The sequence below is a fragment of the Eubalaena glacialis genome, chromosome 1, assembly GCF_028564815.1.
Source record: "Eubalaena glacialis isolate mEubGla1 chromosome 1, mEubGla1.1.hap2.+ XY, whole genome shotgun sequence".
Classification (NCBI taxonomy): Eukaryota; Metazoa; Chordata; class Mammalia; order Artiodactyla; family Balaenidae; genus Eubalaena; species Eubalaena glacialis.
The window spans coordinates 395,896-410,682 of record NC_083716.1 but is presented as its reverse complement, the minus strand read 5'-3'; the positions used below and the strand labels follow the sequence as shown (position 1 = coordinate 410,682).

At 57.0% G+C, this 14,787-nt stretch overlaps 1 protein-coding gene across 1 annotated transcript in view; it reads left to right on the top strand.

The window, feature by feature from the left end:
* Nucleotides 1–480: 480 nt before the first annotated feature.
* KNDC1 (kinase non-catalytic C-lobe domain containing 1) overlaps nt 481–14,787 on the top strand; it is a 56,548-nt gene continuing 42,241 nt past the window's right edge. Inside the window, exons 1-3 of the mRNA XM_061182675.1 lie at nt 481–743; nt 6,951–7,149; nt 7,425–7,483. Of these exons, the coding sequence (XP_061038658.1) occupies nt 642–743; nt 6,951–7,149; nt 7,425–7,483 (360 nt within the window). The 5' untranslated portion in view covers nt 481–641. The remainder of the gene's footprint in view (nt 744–6,950; nt 7,150–7,424; nt 7,484–14,787) is intronic.

Genomic DNA, 14,787 nt, shown 5'->3' with positions numbered 1-14,787 from the left:
GGTGGAGGGTGGACCACCCGCCCGGCACTCTCCGCGGGCTGGGCCGCGGCCCTCCATCCGTGTGCCCACAGACCCTGCGGCTGCCTGCGACGCGCCGCTCAGGAACACCGGCCACAAGGCTGGCCCCGCCCCCAAATGGTGCCAACCGCGCACAGGCCTCCACCCCTCCCCACCCCACCCCCGCAGTGCACCCCCAGGAAAGCGGCCAACGTCCCCGAGGGACAAAGTCCCCAGAACGCCCTCGGAGGCCCCAGTCGCCCCCAATTGCCCGGCAAAGTGAGCACGGCCTTCCGACTGCCCCGACCCCCAGTTCCGCACCCAGGTGCCCCCACCCCCCTCCCCGCTCTGGTGACACTGCGGCAGCGCGCGGGCGGGGCGCGCCGAGGGCGGGGCCGGCGTGGGCCGCGGTGGGCGGTGCGGGGGGCGTTGCCATGGCGGCCCTGCGCGCGTAGCCATCCCGGCTCGCAGAGCCAGAGCCGGTGCGCGGAGCCGGAGGCCGGGGCTCCAAGGCCGCTGGAGGGGCGAGGCCAGGCGGGGGGCGCCGGCCCCGCGTAGATCTCGGGCGGCGGGTGCGCCTCCGGCCGGAGCGCGGCGGCTCAGGCAGTGACCGAGAGTGTGGCGTCGCCGGCGGCGCGCGGAGGATGCAGGCCATGGACCCGGCTGCGGCGGATTTTTACGAGGAGGACGGCAAAGACTTAGACTTCTACGACTTCGAGCCGCTCCCCACTCTGCCGGAGGACGAGGTGAGCCCCCGACGCGCGCTGGGACCCCCACCGTTCCCCACGGAGGGGTTCGCGGAGAGTCCCCAGGCCCCCTGCCCCGGGCCAGGTCCTGGCAGCAGGGGGATCCCAAAGCCGTTCTCACCACCAGCACCAGCCTTTAACGTTCCCCCCAGAGGGGACAGGACCGTGGGATGCCACCTGGGACAGCAGCGGGTGGGCTGTCCCTGAAGAAGTTGGCGCCCTGCGGGGGTGGGCTCCGGATTACAGATGCGGGGGGGGGGGATGAGCGTGGGGGGCGCTTAGGGGCAGGGCCCGAGCACTGTCTGTGTTCCTCCTTGCGGAGGCCCCAGGAGGTCAATGGAAGGCTCCGGGCAGCAGAGCCCAGTCAGGCCAGACTGTTCAGGAGCTGGGGGCCCCCATGACTGAGGGCTGATTCCTGCTCATAGAGGACAAAAGTGGCCTTTAGTGAGGAGCCCAAGTCCTGAGCCCCCAGCCAGGGTGCAGAGGGGCCAGGGTCTCTGTCACATGGGGCTTCTGGCCATTAACTGGGCCAGTTTGCCCACGACTCTGTCAGAGACGCCTCCCCACCCGCCTGGGTTTGTCCCTGTAGCTCTGGCTTCCCCGTAGTGCCCCACAGACCGTGGGTTGGGGTCAAATGAATAAACTCCGTGGCCCTTGAACAAGCCAGTCCCCGCCACACGAGAGGTGGCCCCCAGAGGACACAGCTGCTCCCAAGAAGACCCTCTAGTCTCCCAAGGCTGGGGGTCTGTGCAGAGGCCCTCCCAGTCCCTAGCAGGTACAGGCGCCCATCCGTGGGGTCTGCTGGCGCCGTGCGCCCTTAACAGAGCGCTGTCGCAATGCTGCCCTCTAAATGACAAGACCCTCCACGTGCCCATCTGGCCAGGCCCGCCAGCGAAGCAGACCTGGCCAGCCCCTCCTGGACTAGAGGGGGTTCATAACAGCTGAAGCTGCGGTCCCCAGGTCCCTCGCCCTCAGCTGGACCCTGCCCACTTCCCCAGCAGAGCTGGTTCTAAGGACAGAGGGGCTCATGCCCTAGAAGCAGTCCTTCTGGAGGCAGAGTCTGTTGAGGAGGCTGCTGAGGCAGTGCCCCGGGGGGTGGTGCTGCCTCTCCTCCCACCCCCCACCCCCCCCCGTGGCCTGGATTCGGCGAGAGAGAAGGCTGCGGAGAGGAAAGGCAAGGGAATAAATAACCCTGTGGATATCTCCATGGCTGTGATGGAGCAAGAAAGGGTGCTCCCAGCCCTCAGCCTTCAAACACTCCCCCCGGAAGGATGCATTTCTAGAGTGTCTGTTGGAAGACTCACTTCCCCCCCGAATCACTCTCCAAGGCAGACGCAGAATGTGGTTCTCCACGTGGGCCTTTCTGCACTGGCTGCCCCGCACTTCCAGGGCCTCTCCGTGCCTGGCACACCGAGCCGGTGGCTGATGCCAAATAAACACGACAGGCAGAGCTGGGATTTGGACCCAAAGCCTCAATCCTGAGCCCACCGTCTGTCCTGCGGCCGTGCCCTGAGGCCTGCTCCTGGTAACAGTGTCCCCAGCGCCCCTCGGGGTTGGAGCAGCCCCCAGCTGTGCACAGTGCATGGGGCCGGGGGTCCCCATCATCCTGTGGCCGTCACCTCCAGGTGAAGTGGGACGCCACCTTTGTAGTAGCATCCAGCCGGGAAGTTCGGGGCTCCTCAAACTTCTCGCACCCTCCCTGGAGAGAGAGGCACTGCCTTTGGGTGTGTTCTCGTGAAACAGGAGGAATGTCCCTGCTTCCTGCACACACTGGGTGTGGTTGGTGTTGAAGGTTTTAAATCCCCGCCAGGGACATGTGACTGCCTGGCACAGCGTTGTGTAGTCAGGTTGTATCCGAAAAGCCATCCTGCGTGAGAGGAAGGAGGGCTGTGCTGGAGGAGCCCCCGGAGGGAACCGTGACCAAGGACAGCGGGCAGCTTCCAGGGAGGGACGGTGGGTGCCAGACCCAGGACTGTACAAGCCACATGAGACACAAGCATTTGCTGGTATACAGCTAATTATATCAGCTGACCACAGTGAGCTCAGGAAATAGAACCCTGTGGACCCCACCCCGCAGGAGCCCCTGGAACGTCCGTGCCCTGTTGTGACCCCAGAGAAAATCCGAATTGTTGGTGGACATATGAGAAAATGTTTGACTTCATTATAATCAGGCAACACAAAATACACCCACTGCGAAAACCTTCCCACAAGCGCCAGGTTGGCGAGAACCAGAAAGCTGGACAGTGGCCCGAGTTGGCGGGGAGCGGGTGGTAGCGGCCCTGCCCCTCTGCCAGGGTGTAGGGGGGATGGAGTGGACCAGCCTCTTTGGAAAACAGTTTGGCATCCAATAGTGGAGTGGGGATGCCTGCACTTGTGTCCCAGCAACTTCAGTCTGGGCACCTGCCCCAGAGACACGTGACTCATGGGCGACGCATGAGCACGAGAACTCAGGGCCGGAGGCCACCTGCGGGGCGTGCTGAGGGGGCCGGCACCGCCCAGCAAGGTCCTGGAGGTCACAGCCCGCCCGGTCCCTGGCCACCTGCAGGCAGCACCACTGCGTCGGTACAAGCGAAGGCCGGGGTGCAGATCAGCCAGAGCAGCTGCAGATCAGGCAGACCCCAGGCCATCGGGAGGCAGGCGGTGCCACTGGCCTTCAGGGGCCTTAGGGGGGCAGGGCGTCTCCCAGTCCCCAGACTCCCCCAAGGGGTAAGGAGTGTTCTTATCCCTCCTGAGTCCAGCGGGGCATCTCCCCAGCATCTGTGGGCCGGGAGCTGGGCTGGGCCTGGGGACCTGAAAGCAGATGGGGAGCATTTGAAATATGCAGAATGACCCATGGGTCCTGTGGCCCCCACGTGGCCCTGGCTCGCAGTCTGCGTCTGCGGGGCAGAAGCTCCTGCCCGGCCGGCATGTTGCCGTCACTGGACAGCGGCCCGCGGCAGGAAGCCAGCACTGCCCTCTAGGACCCAGACTGGCGACAGGGGCTGCCCTGGGAAGCCGCATCCTCTTGCCTCCCAAGCCACCCTCCCAGCCAGGATGGAGGTTGAGTCTGTGCCCACACAATTGCAAGGGGGGCCCTCTTTCCTGCCCTGGGTGGTCTCCCCCTCAGATCTCCCCCCAGAGCCCACCCAGGCAGCGCCTTGCTGGGCAGTAGTGAGGGGTGAGGTGTGAGCTCCGGTAGGCTTTCTGGGTCTGCCCGGAAGGCTGGCTCTATACCCAGGAGATGGAACTGGCCGGCAATGACCAGGTCAGGCCACGTGGGCAGTGGCAGGAGGGAAGTCTCCCCAAGCCTGCAGCAGCCCCTGGTGGGTGCCCGGAGGTGAGGCTGGAGCACAGGCATCTGGAGGAGCCTCGCTGGCTTTTCTGTTCGTAGCACGTCACCCCGCGCACACATACACACACACACACACAAACGTCTGTCTCGGCCCGTGAAGCCCCTGCCGGCCTCCAGGCACCGTCCCCTTGAGTGTGGATCGGGGCCTCATGGCGTGAGGCTCAGGGCCCATGGGGTAATGAGCTGCCCCTCTGGGAAGAGCACAGGCTCCCATCTATCAGGGCTGGAATTTGGGGGCGGGTGGTGGACTGAGGGGCCCTAAATGGCCAACACCTGCTTCCCGGTCTCTCCCTGTCCTTGTCTTTGGCCCATCAGCCAAGGCGGCCCAGCACCCCCGCCTGCCCTACTTGGGCCGTGGATTCAGGCAAGGAAGGGTCATTCTTCCTGTCTGGGCCAGAGCAGGATGGACCAGAGGGGGCGGGCTGCGGGTCCCAGAGGGAGGTGACCGTGGGCGCAGCGTCCGGGATCCCTCGTCACGTGGCCAGACCTGCCCTGGGTGTGTCGGGGGCATGCAGCGTCCCTCGGTGCTGTCCTGGAACTTGCTTCAGCTGAATCCCGCCTTCCCGTTGTAACAGTGGGGTTTCAGAGGGGCTAAGACCAGTGAGCGGAGGCCTCAGCCCCACGGAAGCAATAACTCAGGACCCATGGAAGTCACCCCACAGAGTCGCGCAGAGAATCCCCCCAGCAGGAGCTCCCCCCAGTAGGTGCTCTCCCCAGCGGGTGCTCGCCATGAACGGGTGCAGGTCTCCAGCTTCCCCGAGGAGTTTCCACCTCACCAGGGCATCTTTCCGCGGGGCAGGGGCAGCAGAGGCCTGGGCTCCCATCTCCTGGCAGCACATCTGTCACAGCTGCGTGCCAACAGGCAGTGGAGAGTCAGCGAGGCCGCTGTAGTGGGACTGGCTCACACTCACCCTCCTAAATAACCAAGCCCACGGGGTCCTTGGGCTGTTGACTGTGCAGGCCTGTGTGTGTACGCGTGCATGTGCGTGCGTGTGTGCACACAGTGCCCAGGTGTCTCTCTAACCAGGCCTCGCGGGCATCCCGGGGAGCCTCGGGCTCTCCTGAGTCGTGAGGGGTCCTGGGTGGGGCAGAGAGGCCCCCAGGTGGAGCCAAATCAGGAAGACCTTTTATCAGCGAACCCGGGGAACACAGCCGGGAGATCTGGAAGCTGAGATTTCTGGTCCATGAGCCTCTCTGCCGCCCCAGTCTAATCGTGTGCTCTGCTTTATGCTATGCCCCGTCCACCCTCCTCCCAGGGTCAGTACAATAAGGGAGCCCAGCAAGGGGCTCTCTGCTCTCAGAGCTGCCTTTTCCTCCTCCATCTTAACCACCCCCCCCCAATAGAAAGAGCTGGGAGGGCCCAGGAGGATGTCATTGAGCCCCTCCCTGAACTGAGAAGGAACAGACGTGGGATGAGCCTAGTCACACGGGCAGACCTGCCGCATCCCCCTCCTGTAGCCCCTCCGCCGCCCCGCACACCACCCCGCACACTGCACGCTGCTTGGCCAGACCCACACGCAGCGGCTCCTCATGCTGCTGCTTTCTTTCTTGGTTTAAACCCTTCATCTCCTTTGCTGTGGTCAAGGGACCCCGTGCAGTACAGGAGGGAGAAGTTCAAGGGCAGGAGATGGTAGGCTCCTTTTAGGACCCGGCAGCTTGGCTACACGTGAGAACATCCTGTGTGCTGGGAGGATGGAGCAAGGAGGCCGGAGGGAGAGCTAGGTGGGGGGACGGAAGCAGGGGCACCTCTCTTCTGTACCACCCCCAACTCACCCCGACCCTCCACCCCCAACTCACCCTGACTCTCCACCCTGCCCTCTGAGTCTGGGTGTCCAGGACCTTTCCTGGCCCTCCGGCCTGCTCCCCCAGGCCCCAGCTCCCAGCCTGGCCCCCCCAGTCCCCCTCCCCTCCTTAGGCTGGTGGTGCGTGAGCACACAAATACACAGAGCTAACCAGGGCGTCAAACAATAAAAGCCAGAAAAGGGCTGTGAGGTACAGGGTGTCTGATGTGTGAGCCTGTGTATTGTGTGCACCCGTTGATGAATGTGTGTGTGCGTGTGTGACTTGCGTGAACACATGTGGGCATGTGTGTGGATGTGTGGGTTTTGCGTGCCTGTGCATCGAAGTTAGTAAGTAAATGTGTGAGAGCTGTGTGCCTGTTGGCGTGGGTCCGTCTGTGCACACACGCCGGACAGATTGTGTTAGCACGCTCTGTGCGCACACGTGTGTGTGTGTGAGTGAGTGTGGGTGGCACGACCACAGCTGAGTCAGACCTGGAGGTGGAGCCCGCTGTGTGGGCGGCCTCGGAGTCTGGCTGTGCGGGAGCCACGTGACTGTGTCCGGCACGTGCACCGCCCGGAGCCGCTGTCCGGCAGCTCTGCAGCCGTGGGGTCGTGAGCGTGTTCTCGCGTGCCCCGTGACTGTCGTGGGCTCACGTCGCGTTCGCTGGGCTGGCGGCTCCCCGCGCACGGCTGTGCCTTCGTGGCAAAGCTCCGTCTTCCCTCACTCCTGCGTCCGCTCACCTGCTCACAGCGTGAGAAGGTGAGGCTCCCCGCGTGCGCACCGAGGTCTGTGTGCTGAGCCCGTGGGGCCGGGGGCCGCACGGTCTGGGACGAAGGGCAGGCGGGGCAAACGCCTCTCCAGCAGCAGCTGACAGTGCAGCAGATGCTCTGCGGCTCTGACGTCGGGAACCGTGGGATGTCGTCTGGCGGGGTTTCTTAAGACGTTGCCGAAAACCTCGTTCCCGACGTAGAACGAACCGTTGCAGCGTGGCGTCTGCGTCCGGGAGTCGTCTGGACGTTGGGGGCCGCGGGGGCCTGTCCGCAGACCCGCCGCCCGTTGCAGGCGCCCGCAGCTCAGCCCAGGCCTTCTTGCAGGAGAACGTGTCCCTGGCCGACATCCTCTCCCTGCGGGACAGCGGCCTCAGCGAGCAGGAGGCCTGGGCCGTGTGCCTGGAGTGCAGCCGGTCCATGAGGAGCGTCGCCCACTCGGCCCTCTTCCAGACCCTGTGCATCACGCCCGACACCCTGGCCTTCAACACCAGCGGCAACGTGTGCTTCATGGGGCACCTCAGCGGTGAGGCCTGGGCCGGCGCCCGCAGGGGGCGGAGCGCAGAGCGGCCCGAGGGGACGCGGGCCCGGCCTGGCCGATGGTCCCGGAGCCGGGTTTCCGTGGTCACCTGCTGGTTCCTCTGCCCCACCCCCCCACCGTTGTGGGGCTCGGGACGCGCTGGTGCTCGCAGCTCCCCGTCCCGGGAGAGCCTGGAAGCCTGTCTTCCCCAGTGACCCGGGTCGGGGGTAGTGGGAAGGGAGGGTCGCCGTGTGACCCGGCGCCTTCTCTTCCCTTCCCAGACGACCCCGAGGGAGCCTTTGTCCCCCCGGAGTTCGACGTGACTGGGAACACCTTTGAGGTAAGTGGCAGCAGGTGGGCCGGTGCCCGGCCCCCCCCCCCCGACCGTCACCTGGCGGCAGTGAGCGCCTGCGGTCGGCACCCCGGGGGCTTCGGGGGGCACTCCCACCTCTGTGCCCTCGGGTCCCCAGCGACTTGGCTGCAGCGACAGCCTGTGTCTGGCCGCGTGCTCCTCGCTACAGCGCGTGGCGTGTTGTCCGAGTGCGATTTACTGTATTTAAGATGTGAAAAGCGCCTGAAATTACCGGGGGCGACTGACGGGGGTCACAGCCCCTCTGAGGGATGGGCAGGGGCGGCTCACGGCCCCGGAGGATCACCCACGAGAGTGAGGGGCAGCCACGCCCAGGACACAGGCAGGCCAAGGTCACCGAGGCCTCCGGGGCCCCTGGGCACCCCCAGTGCAGCGAGGTGGGCAGTGGACCTAGAGAAGGGAGGGCGTCCGCTCGTGCTGCTTTCACTTTCTAAAAAGAGTCTCCTGCTGCGTCTTAGCTTCTGGAACTTCCTTTTATGTGGTTTCCCTAGACTCCTCCGCACTGGGTGTCGTGTCCTTCGTGGGGGGAGGCCTGGTGGGGTCCGTGCTGCTGCGCGTGGCCTCCGTGTGTCCAGCGAGAGCTCCCAGCGGGGCGGCGGGGTCGCTGGCAGAGCAGGGCAGCTCTTTCCTACGGGGCTGCCTGAGGTGCGCTCCCACCAGCGCCCAGGGACCCCTCACCCCCTCCTGCGGGATCGGTTCCGCCGGGATCGCCAGGGGTTGCGTTCCTGTCGGTCAGGACAGTGGGCTTGCAGGTGGTGGGGTGGGGACCCTCTCTGTGGGAGAGCCCATTTCTATCCAGTTGCTCAGCTTTTCTCCCTGTATTTTCGTCCGTTTTGTCAGGACTGCAAATGTCATGTCCACTGTGTGTCTCACTTCCTGGAAGGCAGCGGTTCTCAAACTTTTTGGTTCTTGGAACCCTTTACACTCCTAAAAATCGCTGAGTGCTCAAAGAGCTTTGTTTGTGTGGGTTATATCTGCCAGTACTCACTGTATTACAGGTTAAAACGGAGAAATGTGTAAAAAGTCTACCTATTAATTCATTCAATGACAACCGTAAACCCATTGCATGTTAGCACGTATAACATATTTTCATGAGAAATAACAATATTCCCCTCCAAAAAAAACAGTGAGGAGAGTGGCATCGCTTTACACGTTTGTAAATCTCTTGAATGCCTGGCTCAGCGGAGGCCTGGGTTCTCACGTCCGTGTCTGCGTCCAGTCTGCTGTGACAGCACAGGCCCGTGGCCCTGGCAGCCTCCACGGCCTGTTGCTGGGAAATTGTTTAGCCTCTGGAACCACACTTTGAGAAAAGCTGCCTGAAGGCATCCTCTGATGGAAAAAAAAGTTTCTCATTTCTAATATAGTCAGATTATTGTTTTCTTTCACTGTGTTTTTTTGTGCCTTAAGAAACCTTGCCAGCCTCAAGATCCAACAGATATTTACTGACATTTTCTACCAAGAGTTCTAAAGTTTTGTTCTTCACATTTAATCCGCCTGAGGCTGATTTTTTTTAAATATTTATTTATTTATTTGGCTGTGCCGGGTCTTTAGTTGTGGCACGTCTTTTAGTTGCAGGATCTTTAGTTGCAGCATGTGGGATCTAGTTCCCTAACCAGGGATCGAATCAAACCCGGGCCCCTGGCATTGGGAGCATGGAGTCCTTTTTTTTTTTTTTTTTTTTAAATTTATTTATTTATTTATTTATTTTTGGCTGTGTTGGGTCTTCGTTTCTGTGCGAGGGCTTTCTCTAGTTGCGGCGAGCGGGGGCCACTCTTCATTGCAGTGCGCGGGCCTCTCACTATCGCAGCCTCTCTTGTTGCGGAGCACAGGCTCCAGACGCGCAGGCTCAGTAGTTGTGGCTCACGGGCCCAGTTGCTCCGCGGCATGTGGGATCCTCCCAGACCAGGGCTCGAACCCGTGTCCCCTGCATTGGCAGGCAGATTCTCAACCACTGCGCCACCAGGGAAGCCCGGAGCATGGAGTCTTAACCACTGGACCTGCAGGGCAGTCCCGAGGTTGATTTGTTATGTATGTGAGGCAAGGATCCAAGTTCATTTTTTTTATATGGATAACCGTTGCTCCCAGCTGTTTGTTGGCTGGCCCCGGTACACGCCACCTAAGCCATGTACACCCCAGTTCCGGACAAAGATGGGTCTGCTTCCCGGGCCTCTGCCCTGGTCCATGGGGGTCTGCCCACCCCTGCACTAGAGCTGCATTTATTGGCCCCAGCTCTGCCACGAGCCCAGCATCTCACAGCGAACGTGCCTGGTCCCTGTTCTTTTCAGAAGCGTTCTGACTATTCTTAACTCTTTATTCTTCCACATAAATTTTGGAATTAGTATCAAGTTCCAGGAAAAGCTCTGTTGGCACTTTGACTAGAATGGCTCTGAATGTATAGATCAGTTTGGGGAGAATTCATACCCCTATAGTATGTTATACATGTTATACCTCTTCATTTATTTAGCTCTAATTTACTGTCTTAGTAACATTTTAAAACCTTTATTGTAAGTTTTACTTGGATATCCTTTACTAGTTTATTCTCAGGAATGAGATATTTTCTGATTCTATTCTAAATGGGTGGTCATCTTTCTAATCACATTTTTTTGCTCTTTGGGGCAAGTCTACAGAAATGCAGTTCGCTTTAACATCTTACTCTCACATCAGCCATCTTGGTAAATTCTTTTATTATTTCTGATAACTTATAGAGTCTTTTAGTTTTTCTATTTAACTGATCAAATCACCAGCAGAAGGCGGCAGGCAGTGTTGATCCCGCCGTCCAAAGGCTTGGTGCCAGGTTGCCCTTCCAAGTGTCCTGAGTGGGCCTGGAGCAGCGGTGTGACGGGGTCAGTGATTTCCCCACGATCCTAAGAGAGCTCTTCCCACCTCCCCACCCTGGATGACATTTGCAGCGGCCCCCTGAGGTCCCCACTGTGCCAGAGGGATGGAGTTGTATAAGGAAATGCTTCTGCATGCTTTGAAATGATCATTAAGATGTTAATATCTCCCTTTTTTATTTTCTGGCATTAAATCAACCTTTCCTACTTAGAGAAACCTAAACCGGCTGTGTCCTATTTTTTCTTTACACCGTTGCATTTGATTGACTGATGCCTGCTTTGGGTCTCTGTGTGTTTTTCTCGAGTGAACTGGTAGTTTTCCATTCTGCTGATGTTTTTGACTTGTGTGAGGCATCAGGACTATCCTGGCTGTATGTAAATGCCCCCGCTTCCTTTGCCGTGTAATAGTTTATGTAAGAATGGGATGGTCTGTTCCTTCAAAGTCTGGTCAAACTTAACTTATGAAGCCATCTGTTTCCTTGGAGCAAAGATTTTTAATTGCTGCTCTATTTTTGATAATTATAGGATTTATCTGTTTTGTATTTCTTATTGAGTCAGCTTCTTGGTAAACCATATGTTTCTAAAAATTTACCCATTGTTACCTGTGTTTTTAAAGTTGCAGGTGAGGGCTTTTCTGAATCACTGCATCATCGTAGGTGCCCTCTTCCACTCCTTGGATAATTTATTTGTACTTTCTCTTGCCAGCCTGCCAAGGGGGCGGGGGGGGTGGTTATATATTTTCTTAGTTTTGTCGACAGAAATAATAACAATTCATAATAGGAAAGGAAAGAGTGTTATGTGAGCCAAACTGAGGACTATAGCCTGAGAGACACAGGTTCAAGAAGCACTTGAGTCATGTTCCCCAGGCTACAAAATGGGGAAGGCTTATAAAGGCAAAATCCACAAAATTCCTTAAGTTGTTTGTCAGGAATTAGGATTGGAGCTGCAAGAAGTAAGGTGCTGGTTAAGCATGATTGGTCGGGGTCTGAAATGGTAGCATAGTTACAAGGAGAGACTTGAGACCTAAGGTTGTGGGTGGCAGCTGCTGGCAGATACTGTTTTGAGAATGGCCGGTGGTGTCATTGAGTCCGATACAGTGCTGAATTCAAGTTCTCAGGGATGCAGGAATGTGTCTGAAACCACATCCACAGCAGCCACCCGGCTCCATCCTGGATGCCTGAACCCCAGTTACTCCATTTTGATTTTTAAATGCATCCTTTTCTTTAATGGTTAAAGCAGTTGTACGGTGTGTGTTCAGCAGGCCTTAAGACAGGCTGCTCTAGATGAATGGATAAAGAAGATGTGATATATATGCATATGTGATATATATATATATATGTGATACACACACACACACACATACACACACACACAGTGGAATACTACTCAGCCATAAAAAAGAATAAAATAATGTCCTTTGCAGCAACATGGATGGACCTAGAGATTATCATGCTAAATGAAGTACACCAGAAAGAGAAAGACAAATACTATATGATATCACTTATATGTGGAATCTAAAATATGACACGAATGGACTTTACAAAACAGAAACAGACACACAGACATAGAAAACAGACTTGTGGTTGCCAAGGGGGCGGTGGGTGAGGGAGGGGTGGATTGGGTTTGGGATTAACAGATGCAAACTATTATATGCAGGATGGATAAACAACAAGGTCCTACTGTATAGCACAGGGAACTATATTCAATATCCTGTGATAAACCATAATGAAAAGAATATGAAAGAGAATATATATATGTATAACTGAGTCTCTTTGCTGTACAGCAGAAATTAACACAACACTGTAAATCAACTGTACTTCAATAAAATAAAATTTTTTAAAAAGACAGGCTGCACGTGAGTGCGGCTAACACGGCAGCAGCGAGCGCACAATGATTTGCCCCCCGAAGGACTTGCCGGGCCTCCTCTCTGCACCCGTCAAGTCCACCACCTTCCAGAAGCCTTCCCAACCACTGGATCCCGTGGGGATTTCTCACCTCTCTGATGTCCTGTAGCCCTGATCTCCTTAGCAGCTCTTCGTGTAGTGAGTGCTGAGTAAATGTCAGTAATGAATGCAATTATTGTTATTAATATTATTAAATGACTGTTATTCCCTTTGCCCTCCTGGAGCTCAGGGACAGGTATCTTAAAAAAAAAAAAAAAGACGGGTTGCTCTGACCAGCACAGAGTTCAAGCCAAATCACATACGAGCCGGAGCGACTTCCCCAAACCTCCATACGTGAAAGTTTCTTCCATCAGCTTTTCACAGAGCCCACCTTGTGTGGTGTGAGGTCTCCTGTCCCGTCTTGGTTTCTTCTTCTCCATCAATTCTGCTCTTATGTTCCAGTCTCTTTCTTCTTGTACTTGTTTCGAGTTTAGTGAGTTTTCCTAACTTGAGTTGGACACGGAGCTCATCAGTCTGAGCTTTTCTGCTTTCCTAATATTAGGGTCAACACCTAAAAGCTAAGAATTTCCCTCCGAACACGAGTTTTGCCACACGGCACATGCGGTATCATTCACTTCTAGGTGTTTCTTTATTTTGTTAAAAAAAGACTTTTTGATGTGGACCATTTTTAAAGTCTTTATTGAATTTGTTACAATATTGCTTCTGTTTTATGTTTTGGTTTTTTGGCTGCGAGGCATGTGGGATCTTAGCTCCCAACCAGGGATCAAACCCACACCCGCTGTGTTGGAAGGCGAAGTCTTAACCACTGGGCCGCCAGGGAAGTCCCTCCAGGTGTTTCTTTATTTCCATTGGGATTTCTTCTGAAAGAATGGGTTGGGTTTTTCTTATTTTTTATTGTGATACAGGCAGACCTCACTTTATTGCACTTCATTTTATTGTGCTTTGCAGATACTGCATTTTTTACAAACTGAAGGTTTGTGGCCGCCCTGCATTGAGCAAGTCTGTCGGTGCTATTTCCCCAGCTGCATTTGTTCACTTTGTGTCCCTGTCACATTTGGGGAATTTTCACAATATTTCAAGCTTTATAATTACTATTATTAGATTCGTTCTGGTTATCTGTGATCAGTGATCTTTACCGTTGCTATTGTAATTGTTCCCCGGCACAGTTCATCAACAGATGCGGCGTGTGTTCTGACTTCTCCACTGACCGCCCTTCCCGGTCCCTCTCCTTGGCCTCCCTGATCCTTGAGACACAACAGTATTGAAATTAGGCCAATTAATAACCCTGCAATGGCCTCTAAGTGTTGAGGTGAAAGGCAGAGCCACAGGTCCCTCCCCGCGCGTTGGGCCATGCGGGTCTTCTGTCGCTTGGTCGCGTTTCCTTTTTTGCCGAGTTGTCTGCTCCGTACTTTGAGGTGTAGACGGCGCTGTACCCCTCCCTTTGCGGAGAAAGCGAGTCCAGCAACGGAAGGGAGCCGCCATCCGCTCTCCAAGTGACAGAGCTCCCTGGGTGGAGGGGCTTTCCCGGGGCAGGGACCCCACCTGCTGCAGGGTGTAGGGTCAGGCAGGCCCACGACAGGGAGGGAGGAGTGATGCGGGCCACGCTCAGGGGGAAGGGAGAGACTGTCCCTAGCGGGAAGGAAGGGGCTCCCCCTTCCTTTTCAAGGCTTCCTGTCCCCGGAATCTTCCTATCATGACAAGTTTTCTTCTCTGAGTCGCCGTAATTCCCAGCGGGTGGTTGGTGACTTTCCCTGTTGCTCCCCCCATGGGGCAAGCAGGTCCTTCTCGCCTCACACCTGTGTCAGCGTGGGCGCCGGTGCCCCGATCCCGGTGTTGGCACCGCCCATGATCCTGGGGTCCCCGCTCTGTGCTCAGATGGCAGCAGAGCAGGTGGATCCTGCCTCATGGGCCGTGGTCCACAGGGGGACAGACTTGATGCGAGTAGGGTTCGCAGGATCACCACTAGGGGGGCTTCCAAGACAGGAATTAGAGGTGGAAAGACCTCGAGGGCCAAAGACGCTGGTGTTGGCCAGTGTGTAGTGGACAGTGTCATCTGACAGCCGATGAGAAGTTTGTTTGCTGAGTTATTTTCAAACTAAACGAGATGGATGGATGGATGAAGGTGGACAGGACAGAAAGATATAGATACGGATACAAAGAAAAGCAGGAAGGAAGGGAGGGAGGGAGGAAAAATAAATGTGGGTGGCGGATGGAGAGGGGGTGGACAGATGGATGGATGGATGCATGTGTGGGAGGGTAGACGGGTACCAGTGTCCCTGGAGGGGACAACAGGGTGTGGAGGGCAGGAGCAGATACCCTGGTGCAGAGCCAGGTTTCACCCTCAGTGCTGTGACTTGCTGGGGGCCTCACTGCTGTGGCCTGGCCTGCAGGTCGGGACTCGTAGGGTCTGCCTTTCCTTCCACCCCCAGCACCCAGCAGGGCTCCCAAACCAAGGCGTCTGCCTGAGTCTGTGCAGCAGCTTGACCTACGTTTGGCCCCTTCAGGAAGCCCTGGGTGCTGGCTCTGCGGGGACCCA